The sequence below is a fragment of the Bos indicus x Bos taurus genome, chromosome 5, assembly GCF_003369695.1.
Source record: "Bos indicus x Bos taurus breed Angus x Brahman F1 hybrid chromosome 5, Bos_hybrid_MaternalHap_v2.0, whole genome shotgun sequence".
NCBI classification, from domain to species: Eukaryota; Metazoa; Chordata; class Mammalia; order Artiodactyla; family Bovidae; genus Bos; species Bos indicus x Bos taurus.
Window position 1 is genome coordinate 92,702,105 of NC_040080.1, and position 24,248 is coordinate 92,726,352.

General features: G+C 48.1%; 1 protein-coding gene across 1 annotated transcript; it reads left to right on the forward strand.

Annotated features, from left to right (window-relative positions):
- Positions 1–5,830: 5,830 nt before the first annotated feature.
- Positions 5,831–23,839, forward strand: LOC113893780 (keratin, type II cuticular Hb5-like). Its single transcript, XM_027543636.1, has 9 exons — positions 5,831–6,253; positions 8,732–8,940; positions 11,319–11,379; positions 12,298–12,393; positions 13,277–13,441; positions 13,676–13,801; positions 19,635–19,873; positions 22,917–22,948; positions 23,658–23,839. The coding sequence occupies exons 1-9, from the start codon at positions 5,831–5,833 to the stop codon at positions 23,807–23,809; spliced, it is 1,503 nt and encodes a 500-aa protein (XP_027399437.1). The 3' UTR covers positions 23,810–23,839.
- Positions 23,840–24,248: the final 409 nt, after the last annotated feature.

Below are 24,248 nucleotides of genomic sequence, written 5' to 3' on the forward strand. Positions count from 1 at the left end.
GGTGTAGGCCATAGGGGTGCATTTTTGGGTAAGGAATTAAAAAACCAATAGTAAAACTGACTAAAAATCAGTTTGTTCTTATCACCAAGCACGAGCAATTCTAAACAATGTCAGTGACAAATACTCTTCCCCACCAGAGCACACTGCTGCCACTCACCGCCCCCACCCCTCACCTTGGGGATACATCACTGGCATGATTATACACATTTCCCTTCAGCACCGGAAGCTAACCTTCTTTACAATACAGGAATACAGGGATGCACCCAGTAATCCTGGAAGTTCTGCCTTCCCTGCCTTTAGTTCCTTCTGGGGCAAGAAGGCTCATCTCTGTGTCCTTTGGCTGCAAGATTAACGAGATTAGGTCAGAATTTGTAATTGGGCCAAAGGTATCATATATCAGGGAGCAAGCCAGGCTCCACAAGAAACTCCTCCCAAGGGATGCTCCATGTGAGATGCTGATGAACTAGCCTAATCTTCTCTACCTTTGAGAGTAAACGCATGAGGCCCCCTGACAGAAGGCAGCAGGGACCACTTCTGAGATGCCATCATGCCTGGGTCACCACTGGTCTTGAACAGTGGGAAGCCTTCTGCCCCAAGTCCCTGCATACCCCGGAGCAACTCGGTGCCGCTGCTGACGTGCAGCCTGCCCCCCTCTAACGTCCTCCTAGGAAGCCACCATCGCCCAGACCGCTGGGACACGCATTTTCCTTAAATCCTGAACAAGCACAATAGATACAGGGAATTAACCTAGACGGAATGTTAACAAAAGGAGATAATTGTGAGTTCATCAATTGTTGAGATGGAACTAGGACTTAAAGGGCAGTGGAAGAAACAGCTTTATATGGAAGAAACAGCTTTATGTGGAAGAAACAGCTTTAATGTAAAGGGAGGAAGTCACACTGTGCATAAAGCATTAAAAAACTCCTTGGAGTTAAGGAAGGATGTATTTCAGTGAAAAGGAAAGAGGAAAAGAAGCAAAGCTGGATGGAACCAGCCATTTCATCAGATGGTGGAGATGATGCTTTAGAAACACAGATGGAAAGATTTGAATATTGTTGAGTGAAGAATTTCATGTGTTGGACCCCAGCCAGGTGCATGAACACAGATGCTAAGATGAGAGCGTCTGTGATTTTTGGGGTCCCTCCTCAACAGTTCTGTCTCCAGAGGGTAGAGGAAACCATAAGGCTTAGTTTTCTTGGTCCGGGAAGCCCTGGTTGGTGTGTGAACAAAGCTAGCAGGAAGAGATCTTGCCCCTTGCCAGTCCATGAAAGCAATGGAAGGACATTTTTTTTAAAAACACACTCATCATTTAACGAAGCTCTAGAAAAGTATATTGTAAAATTAAATTTCAAGAAATTATTGGTATGAATACATACTCAGAGCCCTAAGAAGGAATAGAAAATGAAATTCTGACAATATTGTCACGAATAATGTTAATGAAAAGAGACAGAGCTAGGCATTCAAAGAAATCAGTGTCGCTAAAGAGAGAGGTATTTTAACTCAGATTTTTTCATGTTTTTATTATTTATTTTTTGCATGAGATCAGCTGTTTTTCAAAAAAAAACACTTTTTATTGTATATTGAGGTACAGCCGATTAACAAACAATATTGTGATCATTTCAGGTGAAACTTAGATTTTAAGAGATTAGCTTCACAAGGGTTTGAGGAGAGGTCACGTGGTTTCAATTCCAAAGACGACAAAGTAGGTTTGCTCTTGTTTCTCCCAAGCAATGCTTGGGGCCAGAAGCAGCTCAGGTGCACACAGGTAAGGGATGGGACACAGCAGAAACAGGCCTGTTGGCTGGAGAAGAGAGTTCAGCATCTGTCTATCTATCTGTCTATCATCTAAGTATTCATTATCTATCTACTTATCTATCATCTATCCAGTGTACTTAGCATGGGCCCTGTGGAATGATGAACTCTAATGGATTCCCAACAAAACCGAGATCCCAAGGCTTCCCTAGGAAATGTTGAAGGCCATCCAGTCTGACCCTGGCATGCTCTGTTGGGAACACGGGGGACCAGATAGGGTGGGTGACTTGTGCCAGGCTATAGCGTCAGCAGAGCCAGGATGAGTGTCTGGGGCACTGATCTTGGCATTTTTCTCACTGCTTCACTGCTTTTCTTTGTTGTGGAGACAGGTTTGCGTGCACATGAGCTCAGTCACCTCAGTCGTGTCCGACTGTTTGCAAACCTATAGACTGTAGCCCACCCGGTTCCTCTGTCCTTGGGATTCTCGAGGCAAGAATATAGGAGTGGGATGCCATGCCCTCCTCCAGAGGACCTTCCTGACGGAGGAATCAAATCCACATCTCCTGCACTGTAGGTGGATTCTTTACTGCTGAGCCACTGGGGAAGCCCAGGGACAGGTTTACCCCTGAAAACATGGAGACATCCTTGACTCTTCCCTTTCTCTCACATCCTGAATCCCATCTGTCAAGAAATCTGCTTGGCTCTTTCTTCAGATTCTACCCAAAGCTGGCTACTTGCACACTCTCTGGGGCTTCCTCCCTGGCACGAGGCTCTGCTGTCTTCCAGGGGTCCCACTGACCCTTCCCCCTCCTTCCTCTGTTGCCTCCCTCTGCAGTCTGCTTTCCAGGCTGCCGCCATGTCATGGAGTTCATCTAACACTTCAGCTCATGTCCATCAAGCCCCCCGGCTCCACACTGCCCTTGATGGGAGCCCACCAGCTCCATGATTAGGGTGGAACCCTCCGCTCCCTGTATCTCCTAGACTTGCCCACACTCAGAACTTGTTCCTGCCCCTCAAACCACACTGGCCTCCTTGTTCCTGGAGGGATCCAGCCAGGCCTGTTTGCATCTTGAGCAGTTGCCCTGGCTCTTCCTCTGCCCTCGTGGCTCATCCCCTTACCTCCTCAAAACCTTGGCTCAAAGTCACCTTCTCAGTGCAGCCCACTCAGACCACCCTGCTACGAATGGCCCTGTCTTTCTCCCTACTCTCCTGATTCCTCTTGTCTTGTTCTGTTTATTCTTTCCATAAGACTTATCATCTAGGGTAGTCACTCAGTCGTGTCCGACTCTTTGCAACCCTATGAACTGTACCCCACCAGGCTCCTCTGTTCATGGAATTCTTCAGGTAAGAATACTGGAGTGGGTTGCTATTCCCTTCTCCTGGGGATCTTCCCGACCCAGGGATCCAACCCGGGTCCCCCACATTGCAGGCAGATTCTTTACCATCTGAGCCACCAAGTTTATTGTCAATCTCTTTCCACGGAATGGAAACTTAAAAAAAACACACGTTGTTGTGTGCTTTATTCACGGGTGTATCGCAAGTTCAAAGAATGGTGACTGGCACTGGTGCTCAGTAAATTCTTGCTGAATGTGAGAAACCTACAGAGACCAGCATGAGACCCTTCCAGAGCATCCGTGTTGTATTGCAGTTTCTATTTTGTTTCCCTTAATCGGTGAGTCCACCTGGAGGAGCAGCCTGGCCTTCTGGCCCAGGCAAGTCTCCTCCCACCAGTCAGGGTTGGTGTGGGAACTGTGCAGCAAGTGGGGAGGCGGAGGCAGTCTTGTGGCCACAAGAGCAAAAGACTGGAGTCGGTTGTTTCTGTAGGAATTCAGTTTGTAGGGTCTCCTTATCCCATCACTGACTGGGTTCACCCTGGGGACTCTGCACCTTTGCTCCTGGGGCATGAACTGCTCCCTCTGGATATATCCCTGTGCTCCTCACATAGAGTAGGACTCTGCTTCCTGCTGTGCGGGGGGGGGGGGGGGGAGGGGGTGGCGTGTGTGTGTGTGTGTGTGTGAGAGAGAGAGAGGGAGAGAAAGAGAGAGAGGGAGAGAAAGAGAGAGCAGAGAGGACTCCCCCCTTATTCCCCTTGTCCTGTTATGCCCCTTCCCCAGGCCTGCTTCCTGAAGGGGGCATTCTGGAAGGTTAGTCCTTGTTCTCGGAGAAGGCAGTGGCACCCCACTCCAGTACTCTTGCCTGGAAAATCCATGGACAGAGGAGCCTGGTAGGCTGTAGTCCATGGGGTCGCTAAGAGTCGGGAACAACTGAGCGACTTCACTTTCATTTTTCACTTTCATGCATTGGAGAAGGAAATGGTAACCCACTCCAGTGTTCTTGCCTGGAGAATCCCAGGGACGGGGAAGCCTGGTGGGCTGCCGTCTCTGGGGTCGCACTGAGTCGGACACGACTGAAGCGACTTAGCAATCCTTGTTTTTGGCTTTGTGCATAGGGATTTTTGTAATGAGTGTTTTACTCAAGACCCTGGTGAGCTGAGGGCTTTGGCATCATAGCAGTCAGGGCCGCCAATGGCACTTGATCCAAGAGGCAGGCACCTCCCCACTGGGCCCATTTCCCCACTGTTCTTCTGGGAGGTGTCATCTTATGAGGTGGGGGCGGGAGGCCAGGACTGAAGGCCTTGGTTTGTCGAGGGGCCTCAAGTACTGAGCAATTTCTCTGGGTGTCTGGCTTGCCCAGTGCCTCTGCCTGGCACCCCTGCCTCTGTTCTCTCTGCCAAATCTTACTGTCTTCCAGGACCTGCCTTGGCTCCCACCTCCTTTGTGGTCCCCCCACCCCACCCCAGCCTACCATAAGTAAATGGCCCTCCTCAGAATGCCAGGAGCACCCCCTTTGCCTGATCGGTCATCTTTCCCTCTCTTGCCATCCGTCTTTCCTGCCTCTGTCTGGTCTTCCCGTGAGAATGAGGTTCCTCATGGCAAACTCTGTCTACTCTCCTTATTTCCCACAGCATCTAGACCGGGGTCCTGCTCTGGTGGGACATCAGCACTCACCCCCAAGAAGGAAGGCACCTCCTCCAGGCTGGCTCCCAGGCTTGGCACACAGCGGAGGGTCAGCCAGTGTCTGTGGACTAGATGGAGGAGCTCTCCACACATTGGCCCTTCCCTCTGTGTCCGGGCTATTCAAACAATGCTTCCTGAGGAGCTAGTATGTGCTGGTTGCCATGAGGGCTATAAAAGTGGATAAGGCATGATTTCTGAATCGAGAGGCCACTACTAGCTTCAGTAACTCTACTATAAGAGGGGATGTGGCTGTGCACTGAATGACCTGCATGACCCCGCAGTTGTCTTCCTTGTGCCAATGGAAGGGATTAGTGGCTGGCCAGCCAGCAGCACCTAAGAAGAGAGGCCAGCACCTTCATCCATGCCGGGCTTCCCTGGTGGCTCAGCTGGTAAAGAATACGCCTGCAATGCAGGAGACCTGGTTCGATCTCTCTAGGTTGGGAAGATCTGGAGAAGGGAATGGCTACCCACTCCAGTATTCTGGCCTGGAGGATTCCATGGACTCTATAGTCCATGGGGTCACAAAGATTCGGACATGACTGAGAGATTTTCACTTTCATCCATGCCAGGCAAAGGCTCAAAGACCACCCCTCACCCGCGCTCACCTGGAAGGATGCTCCAGGCATCACGTGCTCTGCTGGGAAGGACAGGCCCAGGGACCTTAGTGGGACATGGGACCCTTCGAGTCTCAAGAATGCACTGGTACAGGCCTCCACTCGCCCATGTGGGATCATGATATCAGGTCTGACCCCAGGGCTGCAGGGGAATTAGGGGCTTCATGGATGTGTCTAGGCCTGTGGGGCTGAAAAGGCAGGGGCAGGTTTATTGTGATGCAGGGTCTCCTTGATACATCTATTAAGGGAGGCAAGTTTCAGCTTTCTTCTCAGCCTGCCTAGCGGGAGATTCCCACGCTTGTAAATGATGTTAATGACTTTCTCCTGACTTTTATGTTGTCTGGAGGCCTGCTGTCTGCCTGATAAAAGGCAGGAGGGGTAGCGGGTCCTAGCATCCTTGGATTCTCCCCACTTCCCCATCCTGGCTCTGGCCTGGCGAGCAGAGGCATGGCGAGCCATTCCTACCACAACAGCTCCAGCTACAGGGTCAGGGACTTCAGCTCCTGCTCAGCCGTTGTGCCCAAGCCTGGGGTGCATGGCTTTGCCAATGGCCTGGCCTTCCACGGGGGCAGCCCCGGCGGCCCCGGCTACCGGCGTCTCGGGGGCTTCGGCAGCAGGAGCCTGTGTGCAGTGGGGTCCCCACGGATCGCAGTGAGTTATGCGTGGCCCCTCCGAGGAGGGGGCAGCTTCGGTTACCGGGCAGGGGGCCTCTACGGGCCTACCCCACCCTGTATCACCACTGTGTCGGTTAACGAGAGCCTCCTCACGCCCCTCAACCTGGAGATCGACCCCAAGGCGCAGTGCGTGAAGCATGAGGAGAAGGAGCAGATCAAGCGTCTCAACAACAAGTTTGCTGCCTTCATCGACAAGGTGGGTGTCTGGGTTGTCCCCTGGGCTGCGGCTTAGGAAGGGAAAGGTACTTGGAACCTGGTGACAGACTGGGTTCAAATACCTGGGGACTGCCCTGTTCCGAATTAGCACATGGCCCTGAGAACATGACTGAATCAGGGTCTCAGTTTTCAAATGTTGCCATGAGACTCCAACGTAATCATGGATGTGAAACCACCAGAGAGAAAAGAAAGGTTTATCGCTGCTGCTCACCTTGCCCAGCAGGAGCTGATTGTGTGTCTGGGGCCCCATCTTCTGGATCTCAGCCATCAAGGGGGTTGGGCGGGGTGGGCCTCTCTACTAAGGCTGGTGTCTCACCCTCTCCTAGAGGAGATGCTGCCATCTCCCTCGTGGACAGGGGAACCACGACACAGAGAGAGGCCAGAAGCTCCTGTCCTGCTCCTGTCTGGTGGGCACCTTGTGGGAAGCCTGGGAATTTCTAGGACTTCAGGCCCTGATGCACTCCCCTACTCAAAATATGCACAGATTAAAGACAGTGAGGTGAGAAACAGGAGATCCATGGGGGCCAGGTTGGGGGATGTAGCACGGTGCTCTTCCGATGTTGCAGTCTCCAAGCCGGACTTCTGGTTGGATATGTAGCTCTGGTTTCTCAGTGAAGCTCCCTCTGTGAGTCTGATGGCTCTGGGAAGGATAGCCACCCATGTCCATTGGAGGAAAGCCCCCCTTTCCAGGGTGATTCCTGTGCACATCTGCACCTTGGACTTTGTAGTAAGGTGCATTCCAAGGGGATGGGGGTGGGAGGGGTGGAAACTTTGTTCTTAGACAAATGCTCTCATCAGGAATAGGCAGGTCTGTAAGCAAAAGTCCTGGACACCCGTTCTTAACATGCTGTTGGCTGTCCAAACCATTCTTCCCTCACATCGGCAAAATGAAGGTGACGTTGGATCATGCAGGTCACTCTTTGCCCAAGGCCACCCACCAGGGGTTGGGCAAGGTTGAAATCCAGCTCATACCCAGCATTGTCCAAGTTTCAGGGTTGTTAAGGTGAGGTAAAGCTAGATTCTTGCCCCAAATCACTCTCTTATTAGATGCTGGTGATGAATCGAATTTTTATAAAACAGTGTGAAGACCAAATAAAACATGCCTCTGGGCCAGATCGCACCTGGGGGCTGCCAGTGTGCCATTGCTGATGTGTTCTCACTGCCTCAATTTAAAATGAGGCTCAGAGGACTTCCCTGGTGATCCAGTGGTTAAGAACCTGCCTGCGAGTCCTGGGGACAGAGGTTCGATCCCTGGTCCAGGAAAATTTCGCATGTCTCAGCACAGCTAAGCCCGTGTGCCACAACTACTGAGCTCAGACTGTGGAGCCCATGCTTTGCAACAAGAGAAGCCACCGCAAGGAGAAACCACACACTGCAACTAGAAAGGAGCCTCTGCTCACCACAACTAGAGAAAGTCCTCGAGCGGCAGCGAAGACTGAAGGCAGCCATAAATAAATAAATAAAAATTTAAAAAATGAATTGAGGCTCAGAAAAAATGAGGCACAATGACATGGTGAATGGCAGAGTTAAGCAATGAAAAATCTTCAAATTCCTGATCCAGTCCCTCTGGACCCCTTGCCTTGGGGTCAGAGCGAAGGAGAGTCATGGTAGGTGCATTTTTGAATCACTGCCATAAAAATGTCCACAAACTTAGCAACTTAGAAGAACACAAACCTATTACCTAATGAGGCCAAAATCAAGGGGTCAATAGGGTTGTACTTCCTCTGGAGGTCCTGGGAAAACTTACTTTCAGGGCCATGCAGATGTTGTACAGAATTGAGGTCTGTTACTGGAGGACTGGAGTCCCTGTTCCTTGCTGGCTGACTGCCAGAGGTTGGTCTCAGTGTCTAGGGGCCGCCATATTCCTTGACTCAAGGCCTGATCTCTATCTTCAAAGATGATAGTGGTCCAGAGCTTCTCATGGTTCAAATCTCTCCTCTGCTTCCTTCTTTTGAGGGTATCTTTTACGCTTCTGCCTTCCCTTCCAGTTTAAAAGGCCTGTGTGACTATCTTGGAGCCACCTGAATAATTCAGGCTCATCTCTTGATCTTCAGTTTCATAACCTTAATTCCACCTGCAAGGTCCTCTTGCATGTAATGTGACCTATTTACAGGTTCTGAGGATTGAGACATAAACATCTTTGAGGGGCCATTTTTGTCTTGTCACATGAGGTCTGGGATATTTTTGCAGGATGAGGAGTTATTTCATTCTGTGCAGAATAAATAAGTCACAAATAAATTGTGTATTCTTCCTGGAAGGAGAGATGGAGTGAAGGGAAGTTTTTTTGGGGAACAATTGTGTCTTTCATTTTCTGACTTGGCCAGATCATTTGGCCTCTGGGGGAAGGTCATGGGCTGCTGCGGGTCAGGGATCCATCCCCAAGGGCAGAGGGAGCTCTAGGGGACCAGTCACCTCCTGGGGCTCCTCCTGAATCTCTTTCTACCACTCTGGATGGCAGGTGCGCTTCCTGGAGCAGCAGAACAAGCTGCTGGAGACCAAGCTACAGTTCTACCAGAATCGCCAGTGCTGTGAGAGCAACCTGGAGCCCCTGTTCAATGGCTACATCGAGACACTGAGGCGGGAGGCCGAGTGTGTGGAGGCCAACAGCGGGAGGCTGGCCTCAGAGCTCAACCACGTGGAGGAAGTTCTGGAGGGCTACAAGAAGAAGTGAGTGTGGCCAGGCTGGGAGTGGTTATAGGTGTGCAGTGGGTCTTGACTGAGTTCATACAACCTTCCCGGAGATGGAGGTGGCTGAAGATTAGGGTCATCGCAGCCTACTTACCAAGGTGCTTCTGCTTTATTAGTCTGCTCTGTCTTGTCTCAGCTCTCAACACTTGCAGCCCCATTCGGGGAAAGGGGGAAAGCTTTGCAGGGAAGAAGAGCTCCCAGCCTGGGAGAGGTGGGCACACATCCAGAGCACAGACTGACCCAAAGATGGAGAAAGTGACAGTGAAAGTGTTAGTCACTCAGTCGTGTCCAACTCTGTGTGACCCCTGGGCTGTAGCCTGCCAGGATTCTCTGTCCATGGAATTCTTCAAGCAAGAATCCTGGACTGGGTAGCCATTCCTTTCTCCAGGGGATCTTCCTGACCCAGGGATTGAACCCCGGCTTTCTGCATTGCAGACAGATTCCTTACCATCTGAGTCACCAGGGAAGCCCAAGAGAGATGGAGAGTGAGGAACAAAGGAAGCAGGAGGATGGAGAACAGACACTTGGGAGCAGTCAGCGCTAGGACGGGAGGAAAGGAGAGGTCTCTGGGGAGTTACCTTGAAGATGATTTGGCAGATACCATTCAAGTGTCTGATGACCTTGGATCATTCTTCTATTTATTCTGCAGATAAGTTATCAGCTCTTGTTCTGCCAGGCTCCACAATTCAAAGGTCCATGTAAATCTTTTGTTTTCAGACCAGATCAGATCAGATCAGATCAGTCATGTCCGACTCTTTGCGACCCCATGAATTGCAGCACGCCAGGCCTCCCTGTCCATCACCAACGCCCGGAGTTCACCCAGACTCACGTCCATCGAGTCAGTGATGCCATCCAGCCATCTCATCCTCTGTCATCCCCTTCTCCTCTTGCCCCCAATCCCTCCCAGCATCAGAGTCTTTTCCAGTGAGTCAACTCTTCGCATGAGGTGGCCAAAGTACTGAAGTTTCAGCTTTAGCATCATTCCTTCCAAAGAAATCCCAGGGCTGATCTCCTTCAGAATGGACTGGTTGGAGCTCCTTGCAGTCCAAGGGACTCTCAAGAGTCTTCTCCAACACCACAGTTCAAAAGCATCAATTCTTTGGCGCTCAGCCTTCTTCACAGTCCAACTCTCACATCCATACATGACCACAGGAAAAACCATAGCCTTGACTAGACGAACCTTTGCTGGCAAAGTAATGTCTCTGCTTTTGAATATGCTATCTAGGTTGGTCATAACTTTCCTTCCAAGAAGTGAGTGTCTTTTAATTTCATGGCTGCAGTCACCATCTGCAGTGATTTTGGAGCCCAGAAAAATAAAGTCTGACACTGTTTCCACTGTTTCCCCATCTATTTCCCATGAAGTGATGGGACCGGATGCCATGATCTTCGTTTTCTGAATGTTGAGCTTCTTTTGTTTTAATTCGATTTATTTAGTCTGGCCATTACCTTGTTTAAACTTACTGGGTCACTTGCTCATCTTTACATGGCAGATATGGACAGAGTGATGAGTGATTTTGACATAACCGGTGCTGGTAATTTCACTGGGAAGTAATTGAAATTCTGGTCTTGGAAGATCAGGCTCTACCATCCAGATGGATCCAGCAATGGGTTTTTAAACTTTGCCTGGGGGGATGCAAATGCAGACACAATTGTGTTTGCAGGTGTCAGGGTCTGTCTCCCACTCTGGGGGTGTGAGGGCTGGTAATTATAGAGCTCAGAGTTTATAGCAGTCCCAATTACCCTGTCATTAAAAAGTTGTGAAAACCATGTTCTGGGAACTCTGGTGCTCCTTGTCAGGTTGGGGCAGGACTGCTCCAGGGATAAAACCTCACAGGCAAGAGAGAGAGACTAGACCAGGCTGGCAGAGGAAGGCTGTGGAAATGCTCCCAGCAATCTGGGCACCATAGATGACTTCTCTGATTTCAAGGTCTTGGATGGTGGGGGAGGAGGGAGAGAATGGCCTCCCGGTCGCTACATTTTTTACAGTTTTAGAGTTGAAGGGCCCCCTGGAGCATCTTTCATTCATTTGAAATGAACAAATAATTACTGAGTACCTGATCACACATCGGGCAATTTATCCCAAGACCAGAGAGATTCAGTGACTTGCCTGAGGTTTTGCAGCGACTAAAGCCCAAACTTGGACCAGAAATCAGGTATCTAGACTCCATATCCGGTGTCCTTTGGTGGTTTCTTTGTGGCTGAGAAACAGAAGTATAGAGAGGCCCAGACGCTTCTCCTAAGACACACAGAAAGTCCAGGGCAGGACCAGGGAGTTTTGATAACCTAGGACTCGGCTGGCTAGCCCGAGGCCCTTACCCCTTGGGTGGGGCCTCTCCAGCTGTGCTGTCTCTCCTCAGGTATGAAGAAGAGGTGGCTCTCAAGACTACGGCCGAGAATGAGTTTGTGGTGCTGAAGAAGGTGAGTGACTCGTTGCACGTGGAGAGGAATTAAATATTGGATGCTGCATGCTCGGACACTGGGCATCTTGCTAATTTTGAGTCAGTCCAGTTGTGGTCAGACCAGGTTCCTCGGCAAACGGAGGCTTGTCGGTGGGTCAGGCTGCCAAAACCATCTTGGTGCCGTGCAGGAACCTAGCCTGTGCTGATGGAAGCTTCTTAAAAAGAGACCTCATCATGCTGCTGTTTGGCTTTTTGTAAACTTCCCGAAAGCTGAAATGGTCGCTTTCAAATCAGTTTCACTCTCCTATGGCCTTTGCCTCCCAGATTGGGAAGTATTAGTTCTCAGCTTGGTAGTGACTATGGGAGCTGTGGTCCTTATTCAGTGCAAGTGGAGACGGTGGAAAAACCAGGGGAGAAAACTATTAATGATTTCTCTTTGATTTCAAATTGGTGAGTTGAAGTGTATGCTAATGCTCTTCATAAATACTGTGCTTACCTTACACACCTCATTTGTTAGTAATCACGGAATGGAGAGAGGGCTGGTAGAAAATCTGCCAGGACAGGTGTGGCCTTGGTTTCAGATGGGAGAGCCAGCTGCTTGGGTGTTGAGTGGTGCCTGACCTGGGCGCCAAGGACCACCCCTGGCTCTGTGCTCACCACACGGCCATGCTCTATGGACCAGTTTGGCTTGGCGGCTGCAGCCTGACATGTTGGGTTGTCATCTTAGGCTACCTGCTTCTGCGGGATCCCTAGTTCCGGAGGAAGTGGAAAGAAGTCTCTAGGAGTCTGACTCTTCCCCACTTCTATCCCAGGGGGTCCCACTGATGTTTGTGTGATGGCAAAGGGGTGGGCTGGGAGATGGCCTCAGGGCCTCCACAGAGGCTGACGGCTCCCCTGGCCCACTCTCCTGTCCCACCCTCCTGTGTGTCTCCACCAGGACATTGACTGTGCCTATCTGCGCAAGGCTGACCTGGAAGCCAACGTGGAGGCCCTGAAGGAGGAGATGAGCTTCCTGCAGTCGCTGTACGATGAGGTGAGCCTCTTCCCATCTCCAGAGGAGGGTTTTCTAGGTTTTCTGTCACGGTTCCTTGGTTCTAGGAAAAGTTATGCATTCCTTACACTTCTAGGGCCTCAATATCCTTTCCTTTTATGACAAGAGATTTTTCTCTTGCTCAGATCTTTCAAAATAGAAATGAGTAATGCCCTACCTTTTTGGAGTGAACAGATATACACTACTATATCTAAAATAGATAACCTACCATAGAGCGCAGGAAACTAAACTCAACATTTTGTAATAACCTATAAGAAAAAAAAATCTGAAAAAAGATATATATGTATGTATAACAGAATCAGTTTGCTATACATATGAAGTGATCATAACATTGTAGATGAACTATACTGCAATTAAAAAAGATAAGAAACAAAAAATAATTTGAAAGACTGTGATTCATTGCCTATCTACACAGCATAACATGGAGATCTGACACTGTAAGTTTAGGTATATGAATATAATAATCATATCTTATTAATTCAAATAGTGTGAAAGCCCAATTAGAAAATTCAGGACTCCAAACCTATCTGTTATTTGATGGATTAGGTTTATACAGACAGTCACAGCTGATCTGGGTAGTTGGGGCCCCAAGTGGAGTGACCCACTTTGACTTTATCCACAGAAATCTACCTCTGTTGATCTAGGCATTAATGAAATTCCACCTTACTCACTGCCTTGATATTATGATTCAAATTCTAGCCTTTTATTCTTAAAGCAGCACTTAAAAAAAATTTCCTGACTTGTCAGAAGTTTCCTAATTAATTTTATAAAATTTCAGAGTTGGGGTTTGTGTTTTGAATTACCTGTGGAGAGGAGAATCGGTGAGGGCTTTGGAGATGAGGGCAATGGTTGTTGTCTCCTACAGGAAATTTACCTCCTTCAGTCGCAAATCTCTGACACCTCGATGGTGGTCAAGATGGACAACAGCCGGGAGCTCAACATGGACTCGGTTGTGGCTGAGATCAAGGCTCAGTATGATGGCATCGCCAGCCGCAGCCGGGCCGAGGTTGAGTCCTGGTATCAAACCAAGGTGAGCTGAAGGGCAGACTTCCCCACTGGGCAGAGAGGACCACTGGAGCTGGAGCTTCCCTGGAAAATGCACCCATGCACTAAGAGGGGCTATGGTGGAGGTCCACGCAGAGCAGGGCAGGAGGTGGCACAATCCCAGAAGAAATGTGGGTTGACTCTGCATGACAACATCTCAGTACCTGCAGCCACCTTGCAGTCATTGGTGCTTTCCTCCTGTCTGTCTCCCAACCTGCAGTGCGAGGAGATGAAGGTCACAGTAACACAGCAGGGTGAGAACCTCCGCAGAACCAAGGAGGAGATCAATGAGCTGAACCGCATGATCCAGAGGCTGACAGCCGAGGTGGAGAACGCCAAGCAGCAGGTCGGTGGGCTGCTGCTGGGGTCTGCTCTCTGCTTTCCTCCTGCTGCTGCTAATTTTGGAGGGGCAAAGCCTATATATAGGCTTTCCAGGTGGCGCAAGTGGTAAAGAACTCACCTGCCAAAGCAGGAGATGTAAGAGATATGGCCTCAATCCCTGGGTTGCTAAGATCCTCTGGAGGAGGGCATGAAAACCCACTCCAGTATCCTTGCCTGGAGAATCCCATGGACAGAGGAGCCTGGCAGGCTATAGTCCATAGGGTCGCAAAAGAGTTGAACTGAAGCAACTTAGCTCACATGCACAAGCATATAGATTTCATTTCCATTATGGTTTATTAAAGGATATTGAGTATAACTTCCTGCACTATACAGTAAGACCTTGGTGTTTATCTATTTGATACACAGTTGTTTGTATCTGCTAATCCCAAATTTCTAACTTATCCCCTTCCCCATCCTCTTCCCTTTTTGGTAACCAGAGTTTGTTCTCTATGTCTGTGACTCTTTTGTAGATAAGTTCACTTGTGTCATATCTTTGATTCCACATGTAAGTGATATCATATGGGATTTGTTTTTGTCTGACTGACTTCACTCAGTATATAGCCTCTACGTCCATTCATGTTGCTACAGGTATTATTTTACTCCTTTTTTATGGCTGAGTAATATCCCGCCCCTCCCGCCCCCCGTATGTATGCCACATCTTTATCCACTCATCTGTCGATAGACATTGAGGTTGCTTCCATGTCTTGGCAATTGTAAATAGTGCTGCAATGAACATTGGGGTGCATGTATCTTTTCAAATTAGGGTTTTCTCCAGATACATACCCAGGACCGGGATTGCTGGATCACATGGTAACTCTATGTTTTGTCTTTTAAAGGTGTCTGCATACTATTTTGGGCTTCCCTGATGGTAAAGAATCTGCCTGCAATGCAGGAGTCCTGGGTTTGATCTCTGGGTTGGGAAGATCCCCTGGAGAAGGGAATGGCTTCCCACTCCAGTATTTTGGCCAGGAGAATTCCATGGACCGTTTAGTCCATGGGTTGCAAAGAGCTGGACACAACTGAGCAACTTTCACTTTCCATACTGTTTTCCATGATGGCTGCACCAACTTACATTCCCACCAACAGTGCAGGAGTGTTCCCTTTTGAAGAGTCTTGTGTTTTAACAACCTGCATCTGAATGACCAAGAGTGCCCAAGACTTCAAAGATAGGATGCTTGGTCTCCCTTCTCTGAATTCTGTTCTCATTGCCCTCTATATCCCTTCACAGTTCCTTTCCTCTAAACACACCTTAGACAACACAGTCTAGTGCTGTGCTTGCCTCCTGCTTTTTCTCTCTCCCCCCACTTCTCTTGCCGGACTTGGGGTGCACAGGCCTGAACTAGTGACACACCACTCTGTTCAAACGGAGCACTACCACCCTCTGCGCATTTCTCTCATTTAAAACTGTCCATCCTTTATCTTCAGTTCCATTCCCCTTCATCCCAGCACTCATTCTCATGCAGTTAATATAGTTCTTTATAGTCTCTCTTTCATCTATTTATTTCCTATGTATATTAGATTCATTTAAACCTCTTAGCGTTTTAAGTTTACAAAATGATATTATACCATAAATCTCATTCAAATTCTGCCACTTGCCAGTTGGAAGTTTTTGAAATCCATGCACATCACTATAAATTGTCTGTTTCATTATTTCTGTCCTATTTATAAACCATGGTTTCCTACCCATTCCCTTATTGATGGATGCTTGCTAAGTTTGCCTCCAAGACTTTGCTGTTACAATCAGTTGTATCATGAACATTTATACATATCTCTAAAGGTTTCCATGTGTAACCACATGAGGGATGTTTTGAAGGTGTAAAGCAAGAAATGGAATTGTTGAGTTGTAAGATATTCACTAATTTACTTTCCATAAGTGCCCTCGGAGTTCTGGGCCAGAGTGTGCTCCCAGTATGGGCAAGCGAGGACTTCTGTTTCAGCATTTGCTGTTACCAGACTTTGGAACTCTTGTGGATCTAATAATGTGTAAATGGCATCTAACGGTTAATTTTCATTTCTGTCATTAACTAGAATGACTCTCTCTTCATTCACTTACTACTCATTTGCATTTTCCTTTCTGAGAGCTGCCTGTTCAGATCATCTGCCCATTTTTTTATTGATTTCTTTTTTCTTCTCAGTGATCTCCAGTAGTTCCTTGCCCATTCTATGTAGACGTTACCCTTTATATTTATACATTTTCCAGTTAATCTTCTCTCAACCTGTCACTTGTCTGTTTTGCTCTGATTTCCTTCACTGAATAGAAATCTTTAAACTGGATGTAGCCAAATCCATCACTTTTTGCTTTAACAGTTAATACTTAAAAGGTTTGAGGTCATAGAGGCCTCCTGTTACAATTTTGTCTTCTACTGATTTTATACTTTTACTTCTCAGATTTAGGTCTTTAATCCATCTGACCTTTATTTTTGGTATATACAAGGAGTAGGTTTTTAATTAAATTTTTCTACATATAGTAAGAAAATGTGTTCTGTAATCCATTTCTTACTCACTGGTTTGTGATACCACCTGTATCATAATACTGAGTTCCCACATATTCCTGGTTTAAATTCTGTCCTCTCCCCTCAGTTTAGCTGTTCTCAGCCACTGTGTAAGAGGTATCAGAAGTAATTTGTTACTATCAGTAGCCAAATAATGGAATATGAGAATGATTTACTTTCCAGAAGTGAAGTTAGAGAAAGTTAGAAGTTTTCCTCACTTGCATTCTGATATGCTTTTAAAAAATATTTATTTTAATGTGGTTAGAATAAAAATTTATAGGTTTCTGGAAAGCTCAGATGGTAAAGAATCCACCTGATATGCAGGAGACCCTATCTTGATTCCTGGGTGGGGAAAATCCCCTGGAGAAGGGAATGGCCACGCGCTCCAGTATTCCTGCTTGGAGAGTTCCATGGACAGAGGAGCCTGGTGGGCTACAGTCCATGGGGTCACAAGAATTGGACATGGCCGAGTGACTAACAAGAACACTTAACATGAGATATATCCTCTTGACACAATTTTAAGGTGTACAATACATTATTGTTGATTCTAGGTACAGTGTTTTATAATGGCTCTCTAGAGCTTATTTGTCCTGCTTTATGCCCTGCTACTGCTAAGTCACTTCAGTCGTGTCCGACTCTGTGTGACCCCATAGACGGCAGCCCACCAGGCTCCGCCGTCCCTGGGATTCTCCAGGCAAGAACACTGGAGTGGGTTGCCATTTCCTTCTCCAATGCATGAAAGTGAAAATTGAAAGTGAAGTCGCTCAGTCGTGGCGGACCCTCAGCGACCCCATGGACTTCAGTCTTCCAGGCTCCTCCGTCCATGGGAATTTCCAGGCAAGAGTACTGGAGTGGGGTGCCATTGCCTTCTATGCCCACTTATTTGTGATTCCCTATGTCCTCCTCCTCCTAGCCCCTGGAAACCATTACTCCACTCTTCATTTATTTTTTAATATGTATTTATTTGACTGCTTCAGGTCTTAGTTGCCGCACGTGGAATCTTCGTTGCCTCATTCAGGGTCTTGCGCTGCATGGACTCTCTAGTGTGTTTTGCAGGCTTAGTTGCTCAAGACATATGGAATCTTAGTTCCCCAACCAGGGATTGAACTCGCTCCCCTTGCATGAGAAGGCGGATTCTTGACCGCTAAACCACCAGGGAAATCCCCACTCCACTCTAATTCTATGATTTGACTATTTTAGATACGTCATATAAGCTGAATTGTGCAGTGTTTGTCTTTCTGTGTCTGGCTTATTCAGTTCAGTTCAGTCGCTCAGTCATGTCCGACTCTGTGACCCCATGAACCGCAGCACACCAGGCCTCCCTGTCCATCACCAACTCCCAGAGTCCACCCAAACTCATGTCCATTGAGTCGGTGATGCCATCCAGCCATCTCATCCTCTATCGCCCCCTTCTTCTTCTGCCCTCAATCTTTCCCAGCATCAGGGTCTTTTCAAATGAGTCAGTTCTTCACATCAGGTGGCCAAAGTATTGGAATTTCAGCTTCAACATCAGTCCTTCCAATGAACACCCAGGACTGATCTCCTTTAGGATGGACCGGATGGATCTTCTTGCAGTCCAAGGAGCTCTCAAGAGTCTTCTCCAACACCACAGTTCAAAAGCATCAATTCTTCAGCACTCATTACACTTAGCATAATGTCCTCAGGGTACATCCACATTGTCACACATTGGAGAATTTCCTTTTTTTAAAAGGCTCAATAATATTCCATTGTATGTATATACCATGATTTCTTTATCCATTCACCTGTTGGACATTACACTGTTTTCATTCTTGGCTATTGTGAATAATACAAACATGGGAGAGCTAATATCTCTTCGAAATCCTGCTTTAGATTCTTTGGGATAAAATACCCAGAAGCGCAATTGCTGGATCATATGATAATCCCATTTTTTTAAGTTTTTGAGGAACCTTTAAACTGTTTTCCAGAGCAGCTACATTATTTTGCATTCCCACCAAAAGTATACCAGAGGTTCAATTTCTCCACATCCTTAACACTTGTCTTGATTTTATAATAGCCAAACTGACAGGTATCAGGTGATTCTCACTGTGGATTGGATTGCATTTCCTTGATGATGGGTGATGTTGAATGTCTTTTTCATGTATCTATTAGTTATTTATTAGTCTTGTCTGGAGAGATGTCTCTTTATGTCCTTAGCCCATTTAAAAAATTGGGTTACTTTTGTTTTCTGCTATTGAGTTGTAGAAGTTCCTTATACTTTCTTAAGTTGGACAAAAGGAAGGCGCTATAGTTAGTGGACAAAAGCATTGGAATGGGAGCTTCTTCCAGCATGCTGATCTCAGGGGACCAAAAATGAGATTCCCATACAGAAGCCTCTGAAAATCTGGGCTGCTGCTGCTGCTGCTGCTAAGTCGCTTCAGTCGTGTCTGACTCTGTGCGACCCCAAAGATGGCAGCCCACCAGGCTCCACCATCCCTGGGATTCTCAAGGCAAGAACACTGGAGTGGGTTGCCATTTCCTTCTCCAATGCATGCAAGTGAAAAGTGAAAGTGAAGTCGCTCAGTCGTGTCCGACTCCTAGTGACCCCATGGACTGCAGCCTACCAGACTCCAATGTCCATGGGATTTTCCAGGCAAGAGTACCGGAGTGGGTTGCCATTGCCTTCTCCGGAAAATCTGGGCTTGGCTCTCACTAACTGGGTAGCTTGGAGCAAGTCACAGCCTCTCCGACTGAGGTTCAATGTCTTCATCTGAATAATGGAAATAACCACACCTGTTCTGATAAGCTCAGGAGTAACTTCAAGGTCAAATTAGATACCATCTGTGGAAGTGACTTGTAAACTAACAGCAGTACAAAAATGTGAGATAATTATCTAATATTAGCATTAGTCTGATTCTGCTAACATTTCCTTCCCCTAACAGCTCACCATGGACTTGAGTCTTACAAGATAGTTTTAAAAAATGAAGGGAGAAAGCTCCAATTGGCTGTGATTTCCCTGCCTAGTTAATTTAAAAATTGACCATTTTGAATTGAGGTAAACAGTCCATGGGGTCGAGGAGAGTCAGACACGACTGAGCGACTTTACTTTCACTTTTCACTTTCATGCATTGGAGAAGGAAATGGCAACCCACTCCAGTGTTCTTGCCTGGAGAATCCCAGGGACGGGGGAGCCTGGTGGGCTGCCGTCTATGGGGTCGCACAGAGTCGGACACGACTGAAGCGACTTAGCAGCAGCAGCAGCAGCAGCAGCAGCAGGATGACCAAGGCCATGGGAGATCTTAGTCCCCACAAAGACCCAGAGTCCCCACAGCCTGCACTCTTCTTAAGCTCTTTTCCTCCCCACTGCGCTGCAAGCTGGAGACCGCCCTGGCCGAGGCGGAGCAGCAGGGTGAGGCGGCCCTTAACGATGCCAAGTGCAAGCTGGCCGGGCTGGAGGAGGCCCTGCAGAAGGCCAAGCAGGACATGGCCTGCCTGCTCAAGGAGTACCAGGAGGTGATGAACTCCAAGCTGGGCCTGGACTTGGAAATCGCCACTTATCGCAAACTGCTGGAGGGAGAGGAGAGCCGGTGAGGACGGGCCCAGGGCCACTTCATATCACCACATGGGGCTAGAAGAGTGTCTCACTGACTCACCTCCAGGCAGAGAGCGTTCAAACTGGCCAAGTCTCTAGAGACCTAGAGAGACTAGCCATTGTCTTATTCCCAGATAGGGAAACTGAAGCTCAGAGAGGAGAAAGGCTTGTCCAAGACCATAGTTTGTTGTTGTTGAGTCGCTCAGTCGTGTCTGACTCTTTGCTACCCCATGGACTGCAGTATGCCAGGCTTCCCTGTCCTTTACCATCTCCAGGAGTTTGCTCAAACTCATGTCCACTGAGTCGGTGACGTCATCCAACCATCTCATCCTCTGTAATCCCCTTCTCCTCCTGCCTTCAATCTTTCCCAGCATCAGGGTTTTCTCTAATGACTTGGCTTTTTGCATCAAGTGGCCAAAGTATTGGAGCTTCAGCTTTAGCATCAGATTGCAGCTAGTTAATGGCTAAGCTAGAACTACACCAGCCTCCTGGCTAGCCCTCCAGTGATCTCTCTCCCTTCCTGTGCTGTCCCTCCAGTACAGCTCATTCCCAGGCAACTTTTCATCTGTTGGGTGAAAACATGTTTTTGCAGTCATATCTCTTCTGCTGCTTCTACTAAGTTGCTTCAGTCGTGTCTGACTCTGTGTGACTCCATAGATGGCAGTCCACCGGGCTCCTCTGTCCCTGGGATTCTCCAGGCAAGAATACTGGAGTGGGTTGCCATTTCCTTCTCCAAGTCAGATCTCAGTGGGTTGTGAAAGCTGGAATCATTCAGAAGCTTTGTTAAAGGCCATTCCACTCAGTTTGGGATGCACAGAATGCAAGGAATTCTCTCAGCCCAGAGAGTCTGGTGTTCAGAACGGCGAATAGAAGCAGCACTGCGTCCTTGCCCAGCAGAGAAGACAGGGGCAGGCATGCGTCCACCCATCCTCTAGGTGATTGGGCTTAGCGTCCCAGGAAGACTGTCAGAGGCTTCTCAGGGGAGGAGGCAGAGGAGCCGAGGCGGGGTGGGAAAGGGATAGGTCACCTCAGGCAGTGCTGACAGTTTGAGCCAAGAATTGGGGCCAGGGGATGTCAGCGTGGGAGGGAGCAATGCAGGTTTACTTCTCAGGTGGTACAAGGGTCCCTAGCCTTGAGATGGCCACGTCACCATTGCCTCTGCGCTGGGTCCCATCATGGGCAGCAGGCCAGACTGGGGAATAGAGTGTAGAGATTACGATAACAGGCTGTGAGCCAGATCACCCGGGTTTGGATCCCAGCACTACACGTACTAGCTTCAAAATAATGTCCTAACCTGTAAAACAGATAATCATAAAATCCACTGCTTCAGGCTCTCGCAAAGATTCAACAGGTAATGGAATGCAGTAAGTTTGTGCAGGAAGAAGTTATTATCAGAATTAGAATAACTCTATGGTGGGGTGGCCCGACAGGGCTGCACCCACGGATAGACTCCATATGAACACTGTTAGTGTTAGAAGTCTGACAAGTGTGGCACCCAAGGCATCTGGCCATGCCTGACCAAAGCTGGTAAATTTCCTGTCAATTTCTGAGGCCTTTGGATGAAGCCAACTGTGCTATCACCTTCTTTGCAGTCCCTAAGCCACTTGCTAGCACTCAGTGTGCAATGTGAAACTTCCTTTCATTATGGTAATCATCAACCATCATTAGCGTGTTGATAACTCCGTCATAATAAATGATGCACTGTTCCCTACACATGAGCTTTTAAAAGGTTGTTTAGTGTATTTGCATATGGTGGCCATTGCCCTTTTGATAGACTTTCTTCTCTTACATATGGGGCTTCCTTGATAGTGCACATGGTAAAGAATCCGCCTGCAATGTGAGAGACCTGGGTTCGATCCCTGGGTTGGAAAGATCCTCTGGAGAAGGGAATGGCAACCCATTCCAGTATTCTTGCCTGGAGAATTCCAAGGACACAGGGGCCTGGCGGGCTACAGTCCATGGGGTTGCAAAGAGTCAGACATGACTGAGCGACTGGCACTTTCACTTTCCTCTTACATATAACATATGTAATTAGATTATATGCTCATTCATTGCAGAAAACACAGAAAATAAGAAAATAAAAGCAGGCCTAATTACTCAATTTGGAGAGAGCTGCTGATGGGCATTGGCTAGAATCTTCTTGGAAGGGCACAATTCTGAGACTGTAGCAAAGCCAGGTTCACGTAGCAGGAAGGTGAGCTGGAAGCATATATCCCCTGAGAAGACAAGGAGTGGGGAAGGGTTCTGAGTCAGGCAGAATGAATCAGAGTAGAATATTCCTGGAGAAAAAGTTTTGAAGTTGGGAGTTTAAAAAAAGTGAAGGAGACACAGAACAGAAAGTACAGGTGTTTATGAAGCATGCAAGGTCCTGGTATAATGACACATCGTAACGAGTGTTCAGCAAAGGGTACCGAAAACCCTTACATCAGGTTTACTGCCTGCCAGGCTCTGTCTGCAGATGCTTTACACACAGAACTTATAACAGTCTTATTAGAGCTGAGGAAACTGAGGCTTGGAAAGGTGAGGTGACTTGCCCAAGGTCATCCAGCTAGTAACTGGTTCTGCCGGCTCTAGGGTCCAGGCTCTTAACTACATACCCTCCAGCCTCTCTCTGAGTTTATCAAGTCAGGTGTGTGTCTGGGGTAGCTTTTAAGAATGCGAGATAAAAATGGATCCATCCGGATGCTAGGCAAGCTTTTTCCCACCCAGAGGTGTCCAGTTAGGCAGTAGCTGCTCCCATCACCTATTTTTTGGCTTTGCCGGAATTTTAGCAGAGGGATAAGAAGGGTCACCCCACCCCTCCTTTTCAGTATCCCAAGTTTCCATAGCCTAGAAGCAAACAGGGAATAAAGTGGCCTTTTGGATCCTGCAAATTAACCTCCCCCTGTCCTTTCAGGATCCCAGGGAACAGTGCTAGCATGGCTGCCTCTGCAGAAGGGCCCGCCCCGCATCTCCTCCCTGCCTTCAGGATGGAGAGCGGGCATGCCACAAGCGCAGAGCAACCAGGTTCTAACTGCCTCCTCTCCTCTCCCCTGCAGGCTGTGCGAAGGTGTGGGCTCCATCAACATCTGTGAGTTTGAGGGTGTCCGTGGGCGTGCTTCTTTGGGTATCTATGGTCTTCATGGATTGCTTCGTAGGTTGCTTGTGATAGGGGACTGAGCCTCTGTCCACAGTACACTGAGTGAGAGGGATAGGAGCTGAGAGACATGGATAGCCCCAAATAGCTGACCACCACCCAAATATGGACCCGTCTGGAGCATCCATGAAGCTTAAGCTTACGCCTGTGGCAAATTCGGACCTGCTAATTGGTTCTTTAAAAGCCACCCAAGTCTTTCAGCCACGAAGAATACGCCTCAGGTGGTACAATGTTTTATGAGAAAACAAACAAACAAACCATGAGCTATATATTCGGATCAGCTGGGGCTACTGAAAACATCTCTTAAATCTGTCTTAAACAATTTGACGTGTATGCCGCCCCTAGCCTAGATGTCATCCGTTCCCCTCACCTTTCCAGCAGCATAATTTCTAGATGATTCTGTGCTCAATCAGTTTTTGCCTAAAGATTTCAACATTGCAGTGTAGTCAAGCAGAGTTCGGTGTCCAACTTGCTAACCATATTCCTTCAGGAAGATGGCAATGGGATTAGATTTTCCTGTAGTTTAAAAGGATTCATGTCACTAGTCCCTCAGTGTGTAAAGAGTTAATCACTGGTTCTAGAAAAATTCTGGGTCATGCCATGTCTGAAATGGAGAGAATTCTGAGTTGGTATCTCCTTACAGGTGTGAGCCGTTCCCAGGGAGGCGTGATCTGCGGCGACCTTGATTCCACCGTCCCTCGTGGCCTGGGTGGCACGGCCATCAGCAGCAGTGCTCTTTGCTCCCCCTCTGTAGGGGGATTCTGTTCCAGTGTGAGATCTGTGAGGTTTGCATAGTGGGGGTTAGGACTCTGGACAGATGGTGTCTGAGGGGGCCAGGGTAGAAAGTGGGGAACAGGGAAAGCTTTTCTGTCTCAGGCCCAAATGTCAGTTTAGTGATTATCCCTTACTGGGGAGCCAGAACTAACTCTCCAGGTTCCTCCTCACTGGAGTTATGGTTTACTCTTTGAGTCTCAACCCTGGGTTTGGCATTCTTGCTGCCTCCATTGATTCTCCCCCCTCCCTGTGGTCCAAGAAAAGATGTAAAGACTCTTTGATATAAACTGCTTAGTCATTTTCTTCCCTAATTTCAGGTTAGTAGACATTTACTAAGAACTGACCATGTGCCAGGCCCTCTGGGCAGGGGCCCAGGTAGCAGGTGGCAGGGCATGGACGCACCCTTGTGCTTTGCCCTTGGACAACGGACTGTTTGTGGCCCATCAGCATTGAGGGGGCA

Coding starts and splice junctions, on each gene's coding strand:
- LOC113893780 (XM_027543636.1), top strand. CDS start 5,831: ATGGCGAGCCATTCCTACCACAACAGCTCCAGCTACAGGGTCAGGGAC. Junction 8,941..11,318: donor CTGGAGGGCTACAAGAAGAA/GTGAGTGTGGCC, acceptor GTCTCTCCTCAG/GTATGAAGAAGAGGTGGCTC. Junction 13,442..13,675: donor AGTCCTGGTATCAAACCAAG/GTGAGCTGAAGG, acceptor CCCAACCTGCAG/TGCGAGGAGATGAAGGTCAC.